General features: G+C 30.0%; 4 protein-coding genes across 6 annotated transcripts; 2 read left to right on the top strand and 2 right to left on the bottom strand.

Moving 5' to 3' along the window:
- Positions 1–312: 312 nt before the first annotated feature.
- Positions 313–1,565, top strand: Nd-b22 (NADH dehydrogenase (ubiquinone) B22 subunit). Its single transcript, XM_076377976.1, has 2 exons — positions 313–486; positions 1,149–1,565. Exons 1-2 carry the CDS (start codon positions 377–379, stop codon positions 1,477–1,479), a joined length of 441 nt encoding a protein of 146 aa, XP_076234091.1. The 5' UTR covers positions 313–376; the 3' UTR covers positions 1,480–1,565.
- A 358-nt stretch (positions 1,566–1,923) lies between these two features.
- On the bottom strand, positions 1,924–5,732 carry LOC143179008 (SET domain-containing protein SmydA-8). Of its 3 annotated transcripts, none has more exons than XM_076377972.1 (8): positions 5,440–5,727; positions 4,837–5,091; positions 3,821–4,075; positions 3,542–3,695; positions 3,012–3,168; positions 2,508–2,863; positions 2,331–2,431; positions 1,924–2,230 (listed from the first exon to the last, which is right to left on the bottom strand). In XM_076377972.1, the coding sequence occupies exons 1-8, from the start codon at positions 5,578–5,580 to the stop codon at positions 2,075–2,077; spliced, it is 1,575 nt and encodes a 524-aa protein (XP_076234087.1). In that variant the 5' UTR covers positions 5,581–5,727; the 3' UTR covers positions 1,924–2,074. The 3 variants fall into 3 exon arrangements, 2 of the variants coding, with proteins under 2 accessions (XP_076234087.1, XP_076234088.1); XM_076377973.1 differs by having other exon boundaries at positions 5,454–5,589; XR_013001886.1 differs by having other exon boundaries at positions 2,176–2,230; positions 2,331–2,415; positions 5,440–5,732.
- A 1,012-nt stretch (positions 5,733–6,744) lies between these two features.
- On the bottom strand, positions 6,745–8,420 carry Chchd3 (Coiled-coil-helix-coiled-coil-helix domain containing 3). Its single transcript, XM_076377974.1, has 3 exons — positions 8,287–8,420; positions 7,136–7,599; positions 6,745–7,026 (listed from the first exon to the last, which is right to left on the bottom strand). Exons 2-3 carry the CDS (start codon positions 7,536–7,538, stop codon positions 6,851–6,853), a joined length of 579 nt encoding a protein of 192 aa, XP_076234089.1. The 5' UTR covers positions 7,539–7,599; positions 8,287–8,420; the 3' UTR covers positions 6,745–6,850.
- Positions 8,421–15,080: 6,660 nt separating this feature from the next.
- Positions 15,081–25,210, top strand: Adss (adenylosuccinate synthetase). Its single transcript, XM_076379434.1, has 6 exons — positions 15,081–15,356; positions 21,631–21,733; positions 23,310–23,673; positions 24,043–24,435; positions 24,520–24,776; positions 24,864–25,210. Exons 1-6 carry the CDS (start codon positions 15,174–15,176, stop codon positions 24,911–24,913), a joined length of 1,350 nt encoding a protein of 449 aa, XP_076235549.1. The 5' UTR covers positions 15,081–15,173; the 3' UTR covers positions 24,914–25,210.
- The last annotated feature ends 518 nt before the right edge of the window (positions 25,211–25,728 follow it).

The following is a 25,728-nucleotide window of genomic DNA, read 5'->3' as shown; positions in this document are numbered from 1 at the left end:
ATGGTCAATAACTGATATAAGAACGAGGAATTTTATATGAAAATAAATCGCATAATTTATATTCAAATTATTTTTAAGAAAATTAATAAACCAGATAATATTAAAATGCTTTTGTGTTTCATATTTTAAGAAGTTTTAAGTATACGATTATATTATGTGTATAGTTATGTAAATAATATTATTACTCTCATCTTTTAGTATAATTTTAAATAATAGCTAAATTGTCTGAAAGTTAAAATAATTTAATGTTACAATTTTTGCGACCTCGAATTCCCATCTAGTTTGTCTTGTTTTCACATAGTTTATGACTATTTATATCGTTAGATAATCGAGGAAAGTGGTTTTCAAGTAAATTTTGTTGTCAACCTTAGAAAAAATGGCTCAATTGCCATCGGAATTACTTACTCACAGTCAAAAAGTATGTCGTCTTTATAAACGTGCTTTACGTTCTCTGAAGGACTGGCATCCACGAACACTTGAATTTAGGTACTACATTTAAAACTGTTTCTAATTTTTTTACGCGTAAAACATATTCTTATTTTTGCACTTTAATAATTAAGATTTTTCGAACGTTAATAACTTATGCTAGTTGCAGAAAACTTGCCTCTTGCATTTTAAAAACAAATTTTATCTTACAAAAGAAGGTCCCCAAGTGTCCTGTTCTTTTTGTAATACGTATGGCACAGTGATAGAGCTTATTGATACTGAAGCTAATGATACCCAATTTTAAAGGCAGATGATTAATATTTATAAGATATTCAATGTTGAGGATTTTAAGTTTTAAAAATGAAACAATGGGATTAGGATATTAGAGAACATATATAATACACAGATTATAGACTTTAGAACTTTATGTTATGAATATCGTATTGTTTTTTAATGTAAAATTTAACATTAGAAGAACCAAACCATTCAAAATGATGGAAATGATTATTTCTTACACACATTTTATCCTTTATAGACGTTACTTTTTTCTCAGTAAGTCTCAGTGAGTTTTTGTAATTATGACACATCGTTAAAAATAGACATATATTAACACGGTTGTTCTAGTGTTAATTATATGACTGTGACATTTATTATGTAGATATTTACATATCATATAATGTGTGTTCACCATTAATCTAAGTTTAAATAATATTATGATTAAGGTACCAAGCAGTTTTGTTGAGAAAGCGTTTCGATGAAAATAAAATTATACCAGATGCCCGTGTTGCGAAAATGCTTTTAATACAAGGAGAAGAAGAAGTATTTAATAAACAACATTGGCAGCCACTGAAGTTCCCTAATTGTATAGGTGGTGTGGCATATGACAGAGAGGCTTATGCACCAGATTATTTGCTGGATTTATGGGATCCAATGGAGAAAGCTCACTATCCAAAATATTTTGCTCGAAGAGAAGAACTTAAAAAAGAATATGAGCAGCTTTATTATAAATGGTTTCCTGAAGTTAAAAAGGCTGAAGAAAATGAAAAAAATTAATATTACATATGTAATGTTGTATAGATTTAATATTTAGATGAAACATTTATGTATAAATATTTAATAAAAGGTAATTATCTACTTGATGCACCTTTCAATAGTTCATTAGTAAGAATGTCATGTAGTGAATATATAAGTAATGCTGTGTCACTACAGTTCAGTTGATTTTTACATCTTTGAAATAAGAAGTGTGAATATATTGTAGTCTTCGTTAAAGGTGTGAACACATTACTGTTACGTCACGTGAAATCGCAATATATATAATAGCAAAATAGATTTAAAACAAGGGAAAAACGTCGGCACACGCTATATACTTGCTATAATGTGTACCGTGAGTTCACGTGATGTGACAGTAATGTATTGGCGCCTTAACAAATTTCGCGGATCTGAAGAGTCAATAAAATTCAAGAGTAACAAAAACGGAAAAAAATGTACAGAAAAAAGTGCAGTTAATTCCTGTTATATACGTTTGTTGTATAGCACACAGTTTTATTGACAATTTTTCACTATATTTGCTACAATGACATGAAAGACATTTTTAAAATTAAATTAAGATCATTGCTATAGTATAATTTAACTTTGTATTCAATTTATTCTACCTAAGGTTTCCAGCTTTTGAATTAAGACGTTTTAGAATTCCATCCACTTCTTGTAAATTTTGTTTAGCTTTATCTGCAATTTTTCCTTCTGGAAGAACTTTTGGTTCCTGCTTTAGTAATTGATAAGCTTCAACCAAGCATTTTTTCGCCTCCTATTTAAAAAATGAAAAAAAAAAGAAAAGAAATTGGACGTTAAACAATGAAAAAGAAAAGAAAATATCTTTTTAAATATATATGAATTGAAAGTTTTACCAATAATAGTACTAAAGTGTCTTCTTCAATGTGTCTTCTACTGAATTCTGCAAGTGCTGCATGCATTTCAAAAAGAATTAATCCTCTAATACGATTTTCAGCTACAACATTAAGATACATTTTCATCTTTTTACATAAATAATAATTATAAATAAATTGTGTTATATTTCAACTTACCAGGTGCAAGAATCTTTAATAAATCATTAAGTTTTTTACATAATTCAATTTTCTCTATAAGAAGGTCTTCATTGACTATTTGTAATCCTCTGTTTTCTTGACCAATTAATTGAGCCAAAGCAATAGTTACATCAATAATATAGAAATGATTTGGATGAAGTACATTTTTGTAACGATTTAAAAATTCCTTACATGCAGTAACATCATGTTTTCTCATGCTTGCAAGGTCTACTCCAATTTTCTCCAGAACTTCTTCAACCTTATCATAAGCCATCTCTAGTTCACATGTAGCACATATGTAATTTTTTTGTTTTTGATCAAGAAAAGTTTTTGGTAGCATGTATCCAATGCAATCCCTAAAAATAGATTTGCAACTGTGTAATTTTGTTTACAAATTTACAATATGTATGAATTCGCAGTACAAGATTTACTATACATGTATACATATTTATAAAAAAACGCACTTAAGTGTCAATTTTTGTGTTGTAACTTACAATAGCTTACATTTTAGTGCACTTTATAGAATTAAACATGACTCCAAATTCTGTTGGATCTTTACACCTATCACAAATGCATTCAAAAAATTTTGTCTGTGAAAGATGATGCCTTCTGTTTGCAGTACCCCATAATGGATCTGTGTAACAGATGGAAATGTGGTCTCCTGAAACAATATTTTGAATTCATGAAATTGCATTTTCTATAAAGCTTTTAACCACTTGTGTTGTAAAATTGAGATCATATGAATTATTACACTCAACTCACATTTTGAAACTACTTTTATAAAGTTATAGGGAAAATACAAGATATTAAAAGAAAATTGAGATTTAACCAAATAAAAAAATTGAAATGACGACATGTATAATACATCGTTATAGCGCAAGTGATTAAAAACTTCAAATTGGGAAAAGAGTTAACATGTACATATAACTTTTAACATTAAAAAAAGTAATTTCACATAACTGAAATTAAAATTATTTTCTGGAATGGTGTAATAAATTTTTGTACAATATAATTTTAATAAGTTAATAAGTGACCTTTTGCAATAGGTATTGCAGCATGAATTATTAATCCACTTTCATCAGTGAAACTTTTTGAACAATTTGCTCTGCAAGCATGTTCAAGTAATGATGCTAATTCGTAAACTGCTACGAATGGAAGCTCCGTGAGAGGAACTTCGTGTCCATTTACCTGTGATTTAAAAAAAATTTTTAAATAAATTTAGCTTACATAATAATTATTAAGAATTATATAAATCTTCAGAAATATTGTAGAAACGATTCAATATTCACTTAATAATTCATTGAACCGTATACCTGAAGAATTCCAACGATTTTTGTAATATCTTCGTCTGGTATATCATCAGTTTTGAAAAATCTTCTGATGAAATGCAAAATATTTAACGGATCCTCGAAAACGAAGCTGTCTTTTTCTTTTATTCGATTGCAGTGGCTCTCAAGGGATAACAATTTTGCATAAGTTTTCGGATTTGTATCTTTCATGGATAATGCTTTTATAACATTTATACATTGGTAACTCGGATGTGGAAAACCAAATTCAGTGATAGATACCTATAATATTACATTTATTTTAATTAGATTGCAATATTTTATGCACTATTTATTCTGATAATGCTTCGAAAAAGCGCGGTCTCTTTCGATGTAGATACAGACGTAGACAGAAGACAGTCACAACAAAATTCAGCGAGATACAGAATTAGACTATTTTAGCATGAGATAATGAGACTGTACTTTATTTATCTCACGAATCTGAATTTAATTTATCACATAGAGAGTCATATTTTTTCTCGTTGGTAATTCTAACATGATGAAGATTATGACGAGATTACAACAGATAATGTAAGTCGTATGTATATGTATAAACAGAAGACTGCGCAGACTATTCTATTTTGCAGATTATTAATTATTTTTGTCCTATAATCATCCTCCCATTTCCTACAATTAACTAAGATTTTAAACCTTGAAATGTTGTTAAGGTTTTTACTATATATTGAATTGTTGCATGAATATTCTCGAAAATGCATCGATCGCAGATTCAGTTGAATTTATTATACTATGTATTAATCCATGATAACAAAAACAGGATATTTTATATATTTTTTTTCAACAACTTTTTACTGTAACTGGAACTGAATCTACACAAATGTTGTGAATTTGCCTACGTACAGGGGTATTTCATTTCACAATGTTTAAGCTTCTATAAAAATAATTATACATTCCTGACTCACAGTTGATTACACAAAAATATTTATTTTGACTTCCCTCATTTTTCAAAGTTATAAACATATACGTTTTAAGACAAAAATGTTCACCTTATCATCCCTCCGTGAAGAAGTGAACTCGCATTCTGGTCCATGGTCTTTGCAGTTCTGGCAAAGAGGCCATCCACATTTCGGGCAGGGTATTGCAATATTTTTATTCAGCACTGTATAGCATCGAAGGCAGACGGGGACAGAATTATGCATGGGACCAGCAATCAGGGGTCGGTCATCTTTGAGAATTATTTCTCCCACTTTAATCTTTCTCGTGGCAATATAATGGCGACCCAACGTTGGATTTTCCGCTAACTTCAAAATAATTTTCTAAATTTGTAACACATATTTTCCACAGATTCTTACAAGAAAATCTGCGTGAAAATTGTGTCATTCAAATTTCTGCAGAAATCTTTTATTTTCTATTACTATGTATATTAGTTTATATTATTTTTTGTATCGTTTGCTTTTTATAGTATTTATGATGCATTTATTTGTTATAATTAATATGGATTTTTTGCATAATCAGATTTTATATTATTGAAATAAAAATTTATTTGGTAGTAAAATATTATTGAAAAGTCATGGTATTATTAGATAGAATTTTGTCTATTTGTTCTATCAATTTCGTAACAAGTTTCAAGATCATTGATAGATATTAACCTTGAATGACTTACAAGCAGCTACATGCCTTTTCCAATCTTCCTTTTGATGCTTTTTACCACAATAATAAACATTTTCACAAGCACTACACTTATGGCTCGCGGCTTCTCCACAAATTGCACAAACAGTTTGGTGCTCCATTTTTAAGAAGACAGTTGAAAGGAAAGTTTTTGGGATTGAATGGATAAACTATTTAAAACGAGATCGGTATTAAAATTACCTAATGTAAAACGCATACTTCGCATAAAATGCAAATACAGATTTAATACATTTCAATTTCGATTCTTTATTCGCGTCTATAAACTATTTTGAAACCGGCAAATTTGAACATCACGTGGTATCTTACCAATCGTGAGAAAATGTTTAATTGTAAATTTTATAATCTAAAAACAATATTTATAATTTCTATCGATATTTGATCTATATATTTATATAAAATAAGTAAAAGTTCTAGAAATGTATAAATCCTAAACAATTAATATCACTCAAATAATACGTTAACTGTAGTTATTTTATATACGCTAAAATAATACCTAATTAATGAATATAACATGCAGCTACGTTTGCAAAATAATTTTGCATAGAATTATTTATTGCGATTCAAACACAAGGATTTTGATGCTTATTCAAATCAATGAAATTGCACAGTAATAAGAAAGTAGTTATTAGAATTAATGGTGGCCCGTTTACGTCGAAAGATCAGCACTAACTAAACATATACTGGTTGCTCACGAGGAAGTTGAATTCCTAAATAGAATCTATTTATAGGCAAGAGAGTACTTGCTAATACACTCATACGTACGTATGTACTTGCATGTTGTACATTGACCATCAACGGTCATTATTGCTTCTCATGTTGCTTTCGTATAAAAGGAAACGAAACAAATGAACGTATTTATTACCGACTATTTGCTGTGTTTCAAAAAAATTCATCGGAAACTTTTCGTCTTTTCGTTGAAGTGTAGATAAAAATTGTATTGAATTAAATTGGAGTATGGTTTTTTATCAGCAAATATCCACATTGAGTCTAATATATCAGAAATTATTAAAAAAAATTGTTAGAATGATAGAGCTTATTAAACACTGCAAAATTGTTGTCTATGATTTTTTTCTAACTTCACTTGGAAGAGAACTAGTGCCTGACCTAATTGCCAGAATCACCCTATATACAAAGGAATGATCTATATCAATTAACAAAAAAGAAATATTTTTATGTTAATCTTTATACAAATTTTTTCATGTTCATAATACAAGGTTTTTCTAATGAGCTATTTCATTTTTCAATATAGAAATAAACGTGAAAGCTCTTCTTATATATCACATATTTTATTGTTAATGACTAAAAATTTCTGTATTAAACAACATTAAATTGCATCGAACTACTAATGATACCATACAATATCAAAAAGTATTAACAACGTGCTGCAATTATGCGTGCACGTCGTTGATCAACGCAATTAGAAAATTCTTCAACTAAACTGGAACATTTCAAAATCTCTTTAGGATTTTCTTGGTAACACTTCAGCACTTTTTCAGTATTTTCTAAGCATGGCTGCACTGTATCTTGGTTATTCACTTTCTTTTTACCTATAAAATTAACAATTTGTATTTCATTAGACTTTTCTGAAAAGCATTGTTTTTAAATGAACATTAAAAAAACTAATATGTTTTTTTAAATGCAATATCATAGACATACCATCCACATAAAATTCTTCTATTGCTTTTTTATGCTCCTCATCTATAATGCGATCAATTTTTATGTGATTTTTCTGTAAGTTTGCTATACGGTTTTGCCAGTACAGATCTTGATTGTGAAGTTCTTTCTCTTTCTCTTTCTGTATTTCAAGAGCAGATAATGTTAATTGTGGATAATAATATACAGGGTATCCAGATGAGATTGGTACGGTGCCACTTTGTGGTGGTTGAGATGAAACTGTATGTGGTTCTGACAACGTAGGAGGTCTTACTTCTGCTGCTGATTTGCCATGTGCTTCATTTGTTTTCTGAGCTAGTCGTTGCACAACTGAGTTTGATACCTTGATAACGTCTATTTCTTCATTATCAATGGTAAGCTTGCGAGTACTTTGTTCAGCACCCATTGCAACAATTTCTATTAGTTTATAAAAAAACTCAAAGCTTCCTTGTTTTGGATTTAGTTACCTAAAAGATGTGAAATGTCATTAGTCGAACATAGTTAAAGTTGTCTGAATCCTTAAGATTGCTTTCTTAAAACTGTCATGATATAAGTAATATTTTCTATATGTATACATGTGAAACTGTTACATACAATATTCTCTTTGCATATCGAATAAACTTGGTAACAGAGCCTCTTAATGATATTTCTAGAACTAATATCTACAGTGACTATTCAATAACTATGGTTATGACCTTAGAACTATATTTCATCAAAGCAAATTAGTAATTATATTTTAATACTTATTTATTGGAATTATTGGCAATAAACTACATGACCTCGTTTGCATCAATGTAATTTGTTTGTTAGAAAACGAAACATATTTTTCTTGCTATCCTCACTTTTCTGACTTTCAAGAAGACATATATGTGTACAAATGTCTTTACATTTTCTTATTATAAGACATTCACACAAATTTAACGTTGATTATTAACATATTTTTACAGACGTCTGTCCTATTGACGTTAAAAATAAACCTGAACTATGCTTTATAACAGATATCGTTCTTTTTGTTATTTAAACTATTTTCACTCACATATTAATCTTACAAATATAAAGTTAAACGATCCTTATGCTCTATTTCTTTCTAACAATAATATTCTGTATTATCATGACAGTTTTTTTATACATTAAAACAAATATTGTTCACTCACATTTCGAAGCATAATACCATACTGTGTTAATGTAACGTTATATTTAGGGATAATAACATGCAATAGTTTAAAGTATAAAGAATGATTTACAGTTGAGCAAATGTGTATGTACAAGGAACATTAGAACGATTCACATTGTGTCTCTTCGCATTTAATCTCGATTTGAGAGTTCGCATTGAAGGAGGCGCGAATATTTGAATTACTTATGTGTTCTTTTTAGACTGATAGGGTCTTATAATCTACGTCTGTAAACAGATTTTTATAAATTTTTTAAAAGTTTAAAGTTGTAGAAACATATTCTTAGAATATCATGTTGCAATCCAAATCTAATAAAGTTATGCAACTTCCAAGAGTACTGTTATACTAATATGAAACACGTAAAAATTAAATTTGTATAAATAATCATGTAAAGTATAAAAGCCCAGTTTCTAACAGTTTCCTAACAGAAAAGGTTCTAAATATCATCGCTTTCGCCCGTTTTTGGCTAGATTAAAACTAAAACCCTCTTAGTGAGCAACATTTAATTTTTTTTTATATTACTAATATAGATATAAGTTCTTAATTTTTGACTTTTTAATACTGGTATGAAGTTAAAATTCTTTATCGCTAAATAACGTTAAAAATGTTTAAAAGTTCATTTAGGGAAGGTAATAATTAATTTTTTGTTATTGTTATTATTTATTGTATTAATGCATAGGTACATGTAATACAGGTAAGAAGTGTGACCAAAAATGAACAGCACAAAGAGCAGAATGTCGAAATATTTGTATTTACCCTTCGGTCTATTTATCGGATAATCCCGCTACTATACAGTCTTCTAATTACATCAACTTCACCGCGTCCCATCTGCTCCATTCAAATCTTCGTATAAGGGCTGCGTACACGCTTCATTCACTCCCTTTTCTTTTCTCCCCACAACAGTATCAATTACATTGTTATTACAGAATACCGATCGATAGTCTTGTAGATTCTGTACTCTGGATTACATGATAGTTTCGAGTACCACCAGTTGAACAGTGTCTGTCAACTCGATACTATTCTTGCTCTTCATCCCTACATCGAATTACAATATTTGGTCATAGCAACAATATTTATTCTTGTACAATAAGAATATTTTTTTGTTTCCATATTATGCATCCTTTTTGGCACCCTGTTTTCATAAAAGTTATCAAATATTTTAAATATAATTTTACGATGTCACTTAATGATCTGAACACTCGTTATCATTCGTAGCAACTTCATTAAAATATAATTCAATAGAAGAGAGGACAGAAATTTGAATAAAATACAATAGGCAATGATAGAAAAAGCTTTCCACGGGTTTAAAAATACGTAATAAATTGAAATTGAAATAGTATAAAAAATATGAGTTTATAATGAGATAGCAGAGAAAGATTATATTTTTCATTTAGAAAAGTTTACTGGAAAATCTGATGTATATGATATTTTGTTTAGAAAGAAAGGTGAAGTTGAAAGTCGCTGTATAGCGAAACACTGATCCGATGAGATAGCGTTGAATGTTCAACTATGCGTTTAATTCGAAACTGAGCCTCAATAGCCACAAGTCGGCAAAATTTGGGGTCGTATTCGAGGGCCATATATAAAGAGGATTTCATTAAACGACCGCAGTTAAAGTTTCGACATGAAAGCGGTGAGAAAGATGAAGGACTTCAGTATAGAGAGTATTTTAGCAGATACATTTATATTTGAACAAACTGGTCGGTACGAAAACAAATTTCAATGCAACTTCGATGATTGTGATGGCACGAGAGAAAACAGAGATGAAAAATATTCTGGAACGAATTTACAGTTGAATGCAGAGGAAAAATTGGGAATGAAAAAGAAAAATTATATAGAAAATATCGAAGAAGAATCTAGAATAAATATAGAAAATTGTAACGAAAGTAGCGAGGGAAGAGCGTGTATAATGAATAATTTGAAGAAAACTTACGAGCTTTGTGAGAAAGACAATTGTGAGGTGAATTTGAGAAATACTAAGATTGATGTAGAAGAGAACTTTGAAATAAATTATAGAAAAAATTGTAGAGAATTGTATACAAATTTGGAGCAATATGATAGAAACAAGATTTGCAAAAATCCTGATCTTTTTAATAACATTGATAGAGCATGTACTATAACCGACTCGAAATTAAATTTGACAATTATAGATAGAGAAAAAGATATACACGCGATGAAAACTGACGAGGAGACAAAAGAACACAAAAAGGGTTTTAAAAAATTTCTGCCCGAAGAAATTAATTTGAATTGTAAAGAAATAAGTAAAAGTAACAGTGGACAAAATTTCAAAACGCATGACCGACAGAAAGAAGACCTCCTGCGACATTTAAAACGAGATCAAAAAAGAAAATCTGATAAAGGAAAAAGACAGTTGAAGAAAAATCAAAGTGAAGTGCTCGGTAACAATAAATCTATATATTTGAATGAAAACTGTAATAATAAGCAGTCAAAATATGAGAATAAAAATTTTAAGGATAATTTAGGTGTGAAATTAAGAAGTTCCAAAGATAAAACAGAAAATTTAGACGCAATGGAAAGTATAAAACAGTTCGAGTGGCTACAATTCACGAGATATAAACCTCCAAAAATTCCTCGGAAGCCGACAATGGGCAAACACAAAAGAAAACCGAGTCTTCATCCTCGAATACCATTTTCAATGTTCCAACTTGATTTTTTGGAAAAGAAGTTTCGATGTAGTGCTTATCTTACAAAAAACGACGTATTGGATATTTCTGTTACTTTAAAACTTCCACCTAATAGGGTATCTTTACTATGTTACCATTTACTTCTTTATTAAAAAGTTTTAATTATATTTAAAACGTGGAAATTTGTATTTTTCGGTTTATTGACTCAATTAAATAGTATTTTTGAAAAATAATACGTACTGTAATGTGATCAAATATGTATTAACATATAATCATCAGATTATAATCGTTTAAGTATAATTTCGAAATTTCTAATAAATTTCGGAATGTCGAGTCGACCTTGACTTACATAGACGAGAAGTCATAGGTACTTCCTTATCGTTTGACAGCGATAGTAACCCCGAAATCATCAAAGACATGTATTTGTTCACATCTTTATTTGCATATGTATACAATGTTCTCCATTCTTCAACTCAAATACAGAGTACATTGAATTATAATTCTAGATCAGTTTTAGAATAGCAGCATACTGTTTCATAAAAAGCATATTTCACAAAAGCATACACATAAACGTTACTATATTATAAGACATGTAAAATATTTTCTAATATTTTTAATATCATATTGCATATTTGATACAATAAAGTTACTATTATTTGATCAAAATGATATTTCACTTCTAAAAATGACTATGATTATATAAGTTATTTCAAAGAATACATGTAGAAATGTTAAAATATAATATAGGAAAATATTGTAATTTGATTTTACACAATTTTATAATTGATATATTCTTTTATACGTATTACTTGTGATATAAGTGATAACAGTTACATTAATTTAAATTAATTTTAAAAATCAATATCAATTTCTAACGTATAATTTTAAATATATGTGCAATAATTATATTAATTTACTGATTCTTTTTAAGTAATGTTATGAATTTTAATTAATGTATTATTTTTGTGTTTCAGGTAAAAATCTGGTTTCAAAATCGACGTGCAAGAGAACGGCGTGAGTTTAATGCTAACATACAATAATATACATTTGTATTAAATTTATTTGGCTTTAATATTTTGTTCAATGAATTAATAGATGTTCATTATAAGTTACAGAATTTCAGTCTCATAACTGAAAATGGAATACACACTCTCATCTTATATCATCAAAATATGTGCCTATTAAATATTTATTGAATTCATTTACTAAAATTCTGTAAAATTATTGTATGTATTTATATAAGTATTATATTTAAAAATTTTTTGTACAAAGTAAAGAGATGATAAAATATTAATGAGATTAATACAAAGAAACAAAAAATAATGTTTTCCATTGTTTTATGTTTGTCAACTATCAATTATAAACACATTAAATATAAAACAAATGATTTCCCAACTTCTCAATGTTTTTTCTAAATCTAAATAATCTCATGTTTTGTTAAACAGTCCTTAAAAAGTTATTGAAATTTTATATTTCAATCAATAGAATTTATTTGAAATAAAACAAGTATATTATATTTAACATTATTGTTGCTTTTAAAGCAAATAAAATGCTAGAATATTCAAATATGAATGAAGTTAGAATATTCAAATTAGAATGATCATTAAAATTTGTAACACATAATAGTTTAACTTCACGAACAAGCGTTTTTGCTAGAATTTGGAACTATAAACTTTTAATTTGTTATTCTATAGTGACCTTGAATGCATTCGCTCTTACGCAACTTTCACTATTTCCGTATTAGATATCTTTTTACTTTGCCAAGTATTACGTGATTTTTAATGATATTATCACTTATTGCGTTGGGTTAACGTCCGTAGATTATTGAATGGTTTCATTCGTAATGTACACACATGGGAAATTACAAATAAGTTTCCTCTCCTACAAAGGGTTTCTACTTACAAATTTCCGTATGCATTTCCAAAATATCTTCAATAGCTTCTTATAACATTCATTAACACTTTTTGAAGGATTCCAAATTTTTGTACGTGTCGTAGATTCACTCTGCTTCATCAATGCTGCTTCTTCCAAAAGATCTTACTACAGTTCTTTTATTTACTTCTATGATCCAATCGTAATGATGTTTCACCATAAAGCAGTGTTTCTCAAAATGAGTGCCATCGCCAACGAGATAATTGAATTATCGAGAGAGATATTATTATAAGTACTATACATATGTATAATACAATAAATAGATAATTATTATATTAATTGTTTTATTACCTAACTTTAATTATATTGTAGAAAACGAATGAAGAAAGATTTTAGTGGATCATTCAGAGTATGTTAACTAAAGAAAATGAGAAACACTGCGTCAGAAGAACTGTTAATTTAAATTTTTAAATTCTTATTCCTCCGGTTGGTTTTCAAAAATTTTGGCAAGCTTAGCCACTGCATTTTGGCGATAATTTTACACCCACGCGTGTATGTAGATAGAAATTTGCGCGGATCGAGAAAATAAGCAACCTACTTTTATAGAGATCGGTCACGTTGCTAACGTGCGAACTAACAATAAAAACGTGTATAGTATGGGTCACAATATAGCGATGTCGCAAATAAAACTCCTCTGTTTCTTTCATTTTAAATAGTGTGTTTTCAAGTGCTTTAAATTTTGTTCTAGACTTCTACGCAATAAAGGAATGATAGCACATGATTATAATGATTAATGTTTATTAGTATGCGATGGAATAAAATCACAATGTGTGCTTTACACCTAACCGTTTATTGCGAAGCAAAAATACAGCTTTGTTGCATTCCTGCATGTTGTACAAACACAGAAAATATTTGTAAATCGTAAAATATATTTTATGTTTGCGAAAGTTTACTTAGAACGTAAAAAGATTATGCATAATAACATTTCAATAGTTATCAATTTTTTGAATGTCTATATTTGTCTAACTATACAAAGGAAGCCTAAGTAAAAAATATTTTCTTGCAAGAATAGCTTTATCATATTTATAATTAGAATTAATTTTAATTCTAATACTGACAATCAGAATCTAGAAACCATTGTAAATATCTAAAAGAGCTGCATGGAGCTCGCGAACCGTAGTTTGATCATTGTTGCTATTTTGCTATGTACCTTGTATCACCAGTTCTAAGACACCCTGTATGGTCCTAGCTATCATTCCTTTTTTATTTTGCAGAAAATTCAAAAACAAAAATGGGTTGGGTCGTAAACGGTTCAGGTTGCAAACAAAGGGTTAAATTTTTCCTTGCCTGAAGTCGAACATACTCGAGTACTCTATACACCAGAGGTTCCCAAAGTGGATGATACCACCCCCTTGGGGGATATTGAAACGATCCAGGGGGGCGATAGTAGCCGTGGGTGCAATTGGGAGTCGTTGAATACAAACAAAAACCCATATTATTTACAATATTTTTTTTTACTGTGACGTAGGATGTAGGAAGAAATACAGACTGTCCCAGAACTGGTAGTACAAGTCGAAAACCAGTGTGAAAGTTATTTTTTCTATATGAAAAATAAGTCGAGAACATAGAATAAACTTTTCGAAAAAGTTGCGTGTGAATTATGCTTGGATGCAAGCGTACGAAAGTACAGAGTATATACAGTTTTGGTGCTTGAAGGGTACACGAGGTAAAGGGAACACTTTCGGCCTGACCACTGACCCTACTCTCTCTACCCTCTACGTATGCTAAATAAATCCCCTGTCCCGCGTACCCCTCAAACGCCTAAAGCTTTACTTCGGTACACTTGTAAGTGGTGAAAGTTCAAAGTCAATTTTCTCGAAAACGAAGCGTGGTATCAAAAATTTTCATTCTACATTTTCATTTTATTTTCTCATCTAGAATCACTCCCTTCTCGTGTGTGCCACCAGTTCTGGAACGTCCTATACAGGTACATGAAAGAACACAAATGTCACTGTATCCTTCGGTTTATTTGCTCGAAGAAGCTAGATTTTAATATAGAGAAGTAAAGGCCGCTGAGTAACTTGTTTTTTTTTTAAACGGCAGATGAAATATGTTTGGGAACCTCTGCTGCGCATGCATGCGGCATCACGTGATGTTAAAGCTATTTTCACGCGATAGTGTAATGGTTGGACTTCTACTGTCCCCGTACCAGATGTCCCTTCCTTCGATCAGGAAATATAAGCCAATTCTGCCAGTCTATGTTCGAGCAGTCACGCGGCGATTCTCGAGTCGTGCGTGCGCGCGCAGTTTGTTCAATCGCTCGAAAACCCACGAACATTTTCGTATTCGAAGATGCAGCGTTCCGTCCAACAAGCAAACGGGGATGGCGTTCTCGGTTCGCCGAGGAAAAAGCAACGTTTGTCCAACGCTTCGGCGAAGGTCACTGTCGTTCTTGGGGCGCAATGGGGTGACGAAGGTAAAGGCAAGGTCGTGGACATGCTCGCAATGGATGCTGACGTCGTCTGCAGGTGTCAGGTGAGTCCGCCATTTTTTTTCATCATCGTCCGCCTTTTTTTTCGGCAGAAATTTCTGTGCCCTTGCTCCCTCTTGATTTGTTATTTATTCCACATCGTTGGAACAGTTGCCTCGTTGCACGATCCTCGTTATTTTGGATACACGAGCCTCAGTTTGATTCATCGTCGTGTTTCTTTTTAAATGTAGGAAAAGCGGTACCTTCTCCCCTCTCCCGTTCCATTCGTCGTTTCGTCACGTGATTATTTGTATTTCTATTTTAACATTTCAATTTGCACGCATGGATTAAAGTCTCGTGTTCTTATCGTTAATTTCGTCGTTTAAATCATCCTTTTGTTATTTCAACGTTATACACGACGATGTTGTAAAATGGAGTTCTTCAATTTATGAGTTTTCCTCTAGTACTATGCACATATCACGGTCATTTATTTATCTTCAGTTTGGAATTTTAGTTTTAATAAAACAACCGCGTTTAAGTTCTTTATATGATTTTTATAAAAGTTTCGAATGTATATTTGTTATGTTATCTTTAAGTGACTTCATTTTGCCTATTTATTTATTTTATGAATAGGGATGTATTGTAGAGCCTCGTTTATACGAACATCTCGTGGTACAAAGCATTTCGAATTATCAAGTAGTTCCGATAATAAACATCTCATTAGTTCGAATAATAGATGTAGTGTTGACGTTCGGAAAATTAAAGTCACAGGGACTAATGAATTCGTATACTAGAGGTTAAACAAAACTCGTTCTTATAAATGAGGTTCTACTGTATTCATTTGTATGTTCTTGTCAGTTATTAATCACTTTATGATTTTGATTAAAAACTGTGCTATATATAATTCTAATGGTTCTGTGGGTAGATAAGCGCATACCCATGTTGTGTGAATAAAGTTGACGGATATGATAAATGTTAATATGTATAATACTTGTAGAATTATATATTATTATCTTATGTAACAGCTATTGCAATTTACAGTGAAATTTATGAAGCTTTATAGTATGATTCATACGTCTAAAAAAATATAGGTATTCTAGTAATATAAGACATATCTTTTTTAAATATAATGTGGACAATTGCTTATATACATACTTCTGTGATGAAATTCATATTGATTATTTATAGTGTATAAAATAAAATTTTTGAACATTTCTGAAAATTTTTGAATAAATTTTAACTTGGTATTAAGTGTTGTAATCTGAAATTTGATATATATTTTATAATTCAGAGAAATTTTAATGAGTCATGATTCATGAGTATTTATTTTCATTGTGCTATAATAAATTTAGCAGTATCTTAAGATTTCATGAAAAAGAGTTTCTTATATAGTTATTGTTATTTATATTTGCGTAATTTTTGTATTAAAATTTCAGTTGCTTTAATTTCTTTATTCTTCTAGTTTAACAGTACATATTGAATTACGTAAAACTGAATTTTGTTTTTCAAATCCTTCGTTGTGAAACATTTAAAGCCTTCTTTTCTATTTCCATTACATACACTTAAAATAGTTCTGAACAAATTTAACGGGTATAACATATATGTAAATGAACAGTCAGAAAAAAGTAACATTTACTTTAAACTATTCCAAGAAATGTCAGACTAAAATCTCTACTTAAAAATAAAGATAACAAATACTTTATTTTTAATATTTAGAACATTATAGTAGCATTATTTTTCATTAATACTTTTGAGTTTGTAACTATTACTGAATATACAGAGTTGCTTGAAATCACTGATATAATCAAGGAAAAGGTGATTTAGGATTTCCATTTCTGATAAAATCGCATTTAAATATTTTTTAGGTATGCATGCTCTTAAGTTTCCATTTTGCAAGTCTTTCAACATGGCAAGGTTTCTGTTTGCATTTGCATTTATGAATATTGAGATCAACTTTTTGCTTTTTATTTTTTTTAAAATTAATTTATTCTTTAATCTGATTTCTTTAAAGTTGAAACACAGACACATGCTTACTCAAAGAATTTTCAAACTAATTCCTCTGTAAAACTAAAGTTCATGTAAATTGACCATATTCTTTAACTTTACTATTTTCTCATGTTTATGCTAAACGCTTATACAAACTGGTTTATTTTAGCAATGTAAGATAGATCTAAATAGTGATTTAAAACAGTTGTAGGGTAAGCCATGGAAATATTAGAATATGGAGGGGAAAGACAAGTGACTAGAGGCGTTAAAGAAATTTCAAGGACTGACAATATTAGTTAATATGCTAGTCATAATACACTGTTAACTCTTCAACCACTATGCGCTCTAAATAGGTTTGACCACTATGTTCTTCGGAAATTCACGTCGGTCGCTGGTATAAGAAGCAGAAAATAAAAACTGCAAAAGTTTATATCCAAAGTTTTATACATGTACATATATGTTCGTGAACGATGCGCAATGTAGTTAAAAAGTTAATATAATATTTTAATCTACCAGTATATTTTTGGGCAATATATAAATAGAACATTATAACATACTGTCACGCGTTATTCGCGTTGTGTACTTACATTTTCTTGTTTTGTTTCTAAATTTTATGACGTCCTTTCTTCGTGCATCTATTTCTAAATTAAAACAATTGCATTGTAGGTGCAATTGGCTCGTATACTTTTCAAACGATAAATTTTCGAGCTAAAAACTGTCTCTAAATTATAAAATTTGTTACTAACAAGCACTGGCGAGGTGGAATGAGCTTAGTGCGCGGGAAATAATTGCGGTTTCAAATGTCGAGGATTTATTACACGTATTTCGTGGATGCATTTATGTAATGAAAAATCATAAATGTATGTTATTATATGGGATTATGCATCAGTGACAAATATGATAGGAATATGAACGAAGCGTGATAACGTTTCTTTTTGTTTCGTAGTTTGCTTTAAGTTTAAGTCAACGTAGAGTGATGTGTTCATTGTAATCTTTCTGTGATTATTGCCACTCTTTCGCGAAAAGATTGTTAATGTAAATTATTATTATTATTATTAGTATTATTCATAATATTATCGCGTTTTTATTCTTCCTGTGATATCGATTTAATGTGCTTACTGATTTATTATCAATTATGTTTTATTTACGATCAATTTAAATTATGTTCATATAAACCTATCAATCTTAAATGCGCTGGTTCAGTAAATTATTTGTAATGAATCATGTCCATCATAACTCATAATTAATGTTGTGTACATGTAGCTCTTGTGAATTGATAAAACTCCAAATTTCATACTCCAATTTAATTTTGTATAAGGTATTTAGTTAACAAGTATATCTTCAACAATAACAAGATTATCTAAATCTCTATGATGTGTTTATGTTCGAATATTAATTATACGTATTGAATACGTCTGCGCGTATTAATCGATGAAACAATAAAAGTCATTCTGTCGATTAATTTTTTACTAATTTGACGATCAGTTTCTCGTAATTAGTGATATGTCAAACTACTCACACCACCTATGAGGGTAGTAACATTCTTTCTCGAGTTTTTGGGGATTTGGGGACTCCTGGATACTATCATTGATGAATAATGATTCCTTGGTCGTTTCAAGACACATCTGGTGTGCAGTTGTTCAGGAACCCCTAGTTTAAAGATCTATGGCAACAAACCATTTTAACTCCTTGACAAATTTTTCTTAGATTTCACGTATTTAAGTCAATTTAAACGCAAGAAAGATATATAAATTAGTCACATGAAATTATCTATTCAAACTAACTTTACATTAGCTATTATCAACTATTATTAACTCAAAGATTCTACAATTTCCCCATTTTCGCTAAGTTTAAATATGAATTTGAAAACGCAAAGAAGACATCACACACACAACATTCGTTAGAAAAATTTGTCAATAAATTATGTACTTAGTAATCTACTTTATAATTAATTATCTAATAATTTTGTAGATTCATTTATTTGATAAGTCTCAAATAAATATTAAAAAGGTCCTGTACTTTCACATTATCTACACGTTGATGAAATTTACATTATTGCTGTATGAGAATGTATGTTGAATCTAACACAGGTGCCAGTTTTCTTTTAAATCCTAATTAGTCAGAGAAAGGAGGAAATTGCGTACAAAATATGAGCACGTGCTCTTTTCAATAACGACGTTAGAACGAAGTGGTAACAGTACTCTTGATAATAATCAATGAAACACTTCCGCAACAAAATTTCCGATTCCCGCTACATGCAGCGAAACCAGTTTTTCTAGTGCACACTTGTTTCGCATAATTTACGTAGTACGAATGTTAGAGTGCTTTTGCGTTTGTCAAATTATGTAACTTTTATATGCAATCTTAACTAGCTAATAGATTTCATTATAAAACGTTTTAAATGCATTTAAAGGAATTCTTTTGAACCTTCTTGTTAAATTACCGAGCTAGATAAAATAAGTTTAATTTGCAGTCAATTTTCAAACACATATAATAATGGTAAATATGAAAACAATTTCGAAATGTTTATGTAAAAGCATATGTTCTATCGTTGAGCTTTTAAACTTAATCTTTTATCAACGGAATATATGTTTAAAGATAAAATTTATTTTTGTCACAAAATGGGTCATTTAAAAATTCTGTGGATAGAAACTTCTAGTGATTTATTACCAGATAAATAAAGTCTACGTGTTACTGCTTGAGCTATCGACGTAAGACAGTTACATAGAAACTTATCGTATAGATGTAGTATAGAAAACGTTTAGCTCAAACTTTGCATATTTATAGCGTATGGCACACTGAATAAAATATTGAGAAAGTTTAAATTAATTATTTCAAGACAAACACCAGTTTGCAGACAGTAGGTAATTAACGATTTTTCAAGCTATCAATTTTGGAAAAATGATTTCGACACACGATTATTTTATCCTTTTAAGTAAATCACTTTGTGCATCGTTTTATCATTCCGCAGTGCATTTGACACGATCGTGTCATCGAATTTCGCGTTCTTGCAAAAGCATGTCTATATGTCATTGAAATAGAAAACCGCTGGTAACTGGAAGAGTTGTGAACTTAGGAATCATTCACAAAAATGTGCATACTGCATTTTAAAAATTGTAATATTTAGAGTAAAAGAGTTTAACAGTTAAAGATAGGAATATTTTAGAGAAAATAGTTAGTTATTAAATAAAATTATACCTATAGACATCATAGGTGTACTAGAAATTGTTGTTAAATAGGTCGACGATACATTTGACATGTTTTATTAAATACTTTATAAAATAGAAACATTTAGAATATACGTTTAAATTTATTTTAAATTGTTTAAAAATTGAGTTTTGAGATATTTTAAAAGAATAATAATAGGTATGATAAATTAAGATAATAATATACAAAATTAGGTTTGTATATTGATATGTATAAAAAGTTGCAAAAGTGACGCAATGCAGTATTTACAAGGCACAATCTAGTTCCAGCAGATATTTTAAGTAAATTCATTGATGAAATTGTTCAGTTGATAAATTTCAATTGAACTTCATAGTTTCATGGAATAGATTTCACTGCACCAGCACAGTGATCATAACAGATTCTATTAACGCAACTTCAAGGTTGCAGTAGATCGACACTAGAGCTTTTTAGCAGTACATATACGCTTTTATCACACACGTGCTGTGCATCTAACTTTATTACTTGGAATTTATTTTTTATTGCTGGTATTTAGTGCAATATGAACATTATATCGTATGGAAGAAAATAGTTTATAGTACCTTCAATAAGACTTGTTAATCATTTTAATCGATTACGCTTACTTCAATAAATCGAAGAAACGCGAAACTTCCCAAGAAAATAATTTTCTTATAATTTTAAATCGTTTCATTTTCATCTGCTTTTTCAATAATAAAAACAATGTATTTATCATGACCCAAATACCTGAATTGAAGCATTGAATACAAAAATATCATTCTCTATTCTTAGCCTTCTTTTTTAATAAACCTTTTTCAAGTTGTACATGAAAGAAGGGGGAAGACTGAAATATATGTACAGAACTAATATAGAAAATATTACTTAGTGTCACTTAACAATTTCTTTGACCTAAACTCTAACATATTTAAAATTAGGACTAATTATATAATTTAGGTCAGATATAAAGTATAAAGGTAGCAGGAAGGGAAAGGGTAGGGAAAGGGCTTTCAGAATTCGAGAACTATCAGTGCACCAAGACTTTTGTGTAAAAAATACACAATTCTTCTCACTTGTGCGCATTGATAACTAGATACCATTGTTACGTATGCAATAACAATAAAAAAGGAAATCGTGTACGGCAGGAGCAAAAGGAAAATTTTGATTTTGCAGGGAGGAAGCAATGCCGGGCATACTGTAGTAGTAGACGGTGCGGAGTTCCACTTCCATCTCCTGCCTAGTGGAATAATCAATCCTAGATGCACGTCGCTTATAGGTAATTATTTTTCGATCATGATGGTTTACAGTCAAATTTCGACAGCTCGACAGGGAAGAAAGGTATACAAATCGTCCTTTAGAAGTCGCAAGATTCATTAAATCCATTTCTTTTTAACATTATCATTATCTCATCAACTATACGTTTGTCTGGTTCACCTTACATAACGCAAACGTAAAATGAAAAAATAACGAAAGGAAATGTAAAGCTTCGCGCGAAATTCATACAGAATCTCACATTTGAAGCTAGCATGGTTTAATACTATTTGGGAAAAATCCCTGTTTTTAAACATAAAGAAAAATACGTTATTTTCGGCGTGTTAAGTTGTATAATTGAGTAATTACATAAAGAAACATTTTTATCGCGACGCTAGAAGTAGGCACTGTTTAAAGTAATTAAATAATAGAGGAAAATTTTATAATCATGATGTAGTACATGCATAGAGTTTGATAACGCACGTGTACATACTTGGTGAATGAAGAGTATTCGCGCAATTAACGCTAATGGTTCTTAATATTTTTCATACAATGGCTATTGGTCATTAATTTGACGAAGCAATTGTATTCAAGGTTGTACGTGGCTATAGTCAATTTAATCTAGCTAGTTACACGTATACAGTTGGTTATGTATTAACTGCACCGTTTTCTACACAGTTTGTCTCGGTATGTATGCAGAGTATGCACTTACTATCAAGTGAATATATTTTTAGGGGGAAACGTCTCACCTCTTAGGAGTGTCTGTTTTCTTTCACCTTAATTTTCAACACTGTTTGTTGAAGTCTTAAAACTGTGTTCAATTATTCTTTTATAATTAATCGTCTTGTGATTCCTCTTCTACGATGCCATAACATTCTTGTTCATCTTTCTCTAATGCTAGTAAAATGAATTAATAAGTATTTATAATATTTGCTGACTATTTTTGCTATTGAAAAGAGTACAACCTGATATGTACATCATTGCTTATAATGCAGCGTTCAGAAGAAAGCGTCCCTAGCGTGAAGAAATTTGATATCCTTCTTCGATAAAACAAATTCAGCGAACCCATTTTAGTATCATTTATTGAGACTACTAAATTAACTTCTGAATGCATTTGCGCGCAACATATAAGGGTAAGATATTCTGCGAAGGAAATACTTTACAGATTATTTAAAATAAAAACAGAATCACGATACAGTCTACTGAAATTAAATTTATGCAATTTATCAAATTTGTATTTTGTTCAGTAAATGAAGACACGTTCTATTATCAGATTACTGAAATTGACGATGTTAACACAAATATCTTAAATCGGACGAGTGTTTACGCTTGTGCGTAAAATGGCAGAATTATTAATATAACACTTTAATGTATATACTTTTAATGAAGTATATATTTATATAATAACTATGAAATACACTAAAACTATTGGAAGATAATGTAGTTACTTTTTAAGAAATTTTATCACAGAAATTCTGATTATTTAAGAATATTGTGATATCTTATTTATGGGTATTATTTTTTTCATATATGTATTTAATTTTACAATTACTGATTACTATGTATATTAAATGATTAATTTTGTAATGGATATTTTACAGGAAATGGGGTAGTGATACACCTACCAGGTCTCTTCGAAGAATTGGAAAGTAATGAAGCAAAAGGTTTGAAAAATTGGAAAGACCGATTGGTAATATCTGATCGCGCGCACATAGTATTCGATTTCCACCAACAAGTTGATGGTCTTCAAGAGTTAGAAAAAGGTAACCAGTCGCTTGGCACCACTAAAAAAGGAATTGGCCCAACTTACTCGAGCAAAGCTGCCAGAAATGGACTTAGAATTGGGGATTTGCTCGGAAATTTTGACAAATTTTCGCAGAAGTTTGACGCGTTGGTAACGTCGTATCAGAAAATGTTCCCTGCACTCCAAGTCGATGTGAAAGCAGAGCTGCAACGATATAAAGAGTACGTATTCATAATTTTCGTAATTGATATATTTTAAGTACGATATATATCCCACAAGAGGTCCCCTGGAAAGCATTATTTTTAATGCTTTTCAGGGGACTTTTAGCACTTCGAATAGTACTTTGTTGGTAAAAATTCGAATCTTTTTTGGTAGCTCTAAAGTTAGCCTGTTAAATTCTTCGGGCATTACATTTACTCTTGCATTCTTCATTTTTCTTTTTCTTAGCTTTTATATTCTTCCTACTGCAGCCAATATATTTAGACTATACTTTTTTCTGAATACGAAAAAATATTGGTAATATTCCTATGCATATATTATGCCTAAAGTTTCTAGTTAAAAAAATACTAACACTTTGTTCTTGTTTTTAGATATGCAGAAAGGATACGGCCATTAGTAAAAGAAACAGTTCAGTATTTACATCAAGCATTACGCGAGGGAAAGAAGGTTTTAGTCGAAGGCGCGAATGCTGCAATGTTGGACATTGATTTTGGGACATATCCCTACGTTACTAGTTCGAATTGTAGTATAGGTGGAGTCTGTACTGGTCTTGGACTCCCACCATCTTACATTGGAGAAGTTGTTGGAGTTGTTAAAGCATACACTACACGAGTCGGCGATGGACCGTTCCCTACCGAACTTTCAGATGACACAGGAGAGCTTTTACAAAAACGGGGGCATGAATTTGGAGTTACCACAAACAGAAAAAGACGCTGCGGTTGGTTGGACTTAACTCTTCTTAAATTCACGGCGATGGTTAATGGGTAAGTATATTAAAACTATAAAATCGGTAGACGTTTAAAGATTTATCTACAATGCTAATATTTTTTAAATTATGTTCACTTTAGATACACATCGATATGTCTAACAAAGTTAGACATTCTAGACACATTACCAAAAATTCAAATCGGTGTAGGGTATCGATTAAATGGAAAAGAAATTGATTATTTTCCAAGTAGTACTTCTGATTTGGCTAAAGTAGAGGTAATTTATGAAACTATCGATGGCTGGCAATCGACGACAGAAGGTGTACGCTCTTTAGAAAAATTACCTTCCAATGCCAGGAAGTATATACAAATAATAGAGGAGCATCTTGGTATACCAGGTAAGATGTTAAATAAGTACAAGTAATTTAAATATTTTATATCAAAGTTTCAGATTAATTCAACGAAGTTTCGATTAAATGTTTCAGTTAAATGGATTGGAGTAGGAGCAGGCCGAGAAAGTGTAATCACACTCTGACGTCATACTCGTCAAATAAAACAATGGGAATGTGTTATCATGTTCATTCAATTTGTTACTCTTTTGGCAATAAATTTGGTCTGTTGAAGGAGTCGATGAAATAAGCGCACAGAGAGTACACGATAAAGGAAACCATAGTATTAAGTTTTGGAATTTTAGTAGCATCCATCGATTGAAAAAGCGAATACAGTTTCGGTTTTTCAAGTTCCTCCTTCTTATTGGATAATTCATGGGAAACATGTTATCCATTGTTTCAATGTAAAATAAGACATGTTAATTAAAGTGTATTTATTTGAAGGCTTGTGTTTCATCCTTTTTTCACTTAATCCTTTGACAAAATGATTCATATTAAATAATACTATGTCAAATAATATTTCAAATGGAACATAAATAAATACCTGAATAATTATTCCTTAAATACCTTTTGAATGTATAAAACAGGGTAATAATTTGTTCAGTTCTTATCTGTTAATGTCTAAATTATATGAAAGATTTACATTATTTGTTTTATTCTTTTTCTATTCTAACATAAATGTCACTGTGTACAAGTTTTATAAATCTGAAAATTGATCTTTAATTTTATTTTATATTCTGTTTCTAACAATTCACATTTTTAGTTAATCTTCATATTCTTAAAATATTTTTATTGTATTTAAATCTAACAGTAATGATTAATGATAAATACAAATTTGTATAATATTATGCATTGTATATAGCTATATAATTTCGAATTGAGATTTTTAGAAAATAAAAAATATATAGTTGAATTTTTTTATGACTATGTATATGTACTTATTGATAAAATAACTTTAAAA

This window comes from Calliopsis andreniformis, chromosome 5 (genome assembly GCF_051401765.1).
Source record: "Calliopsis andreniformis isolate RMS-2024a chromosome 5, iyCalAndr_principal, whole genome shotgun sequence".
NCBI lineage: Eukaryota > Metazoa > Arthropoda > Insecta > Hymenoptera > Andrenidae > Calliopsis > Calliopsis andreniformis.
The sequence above is the reverse complement of the archived record's forward strand: the minus strand, read 5'-3'. Positions and strand labels throughout refer to the sequence as shown.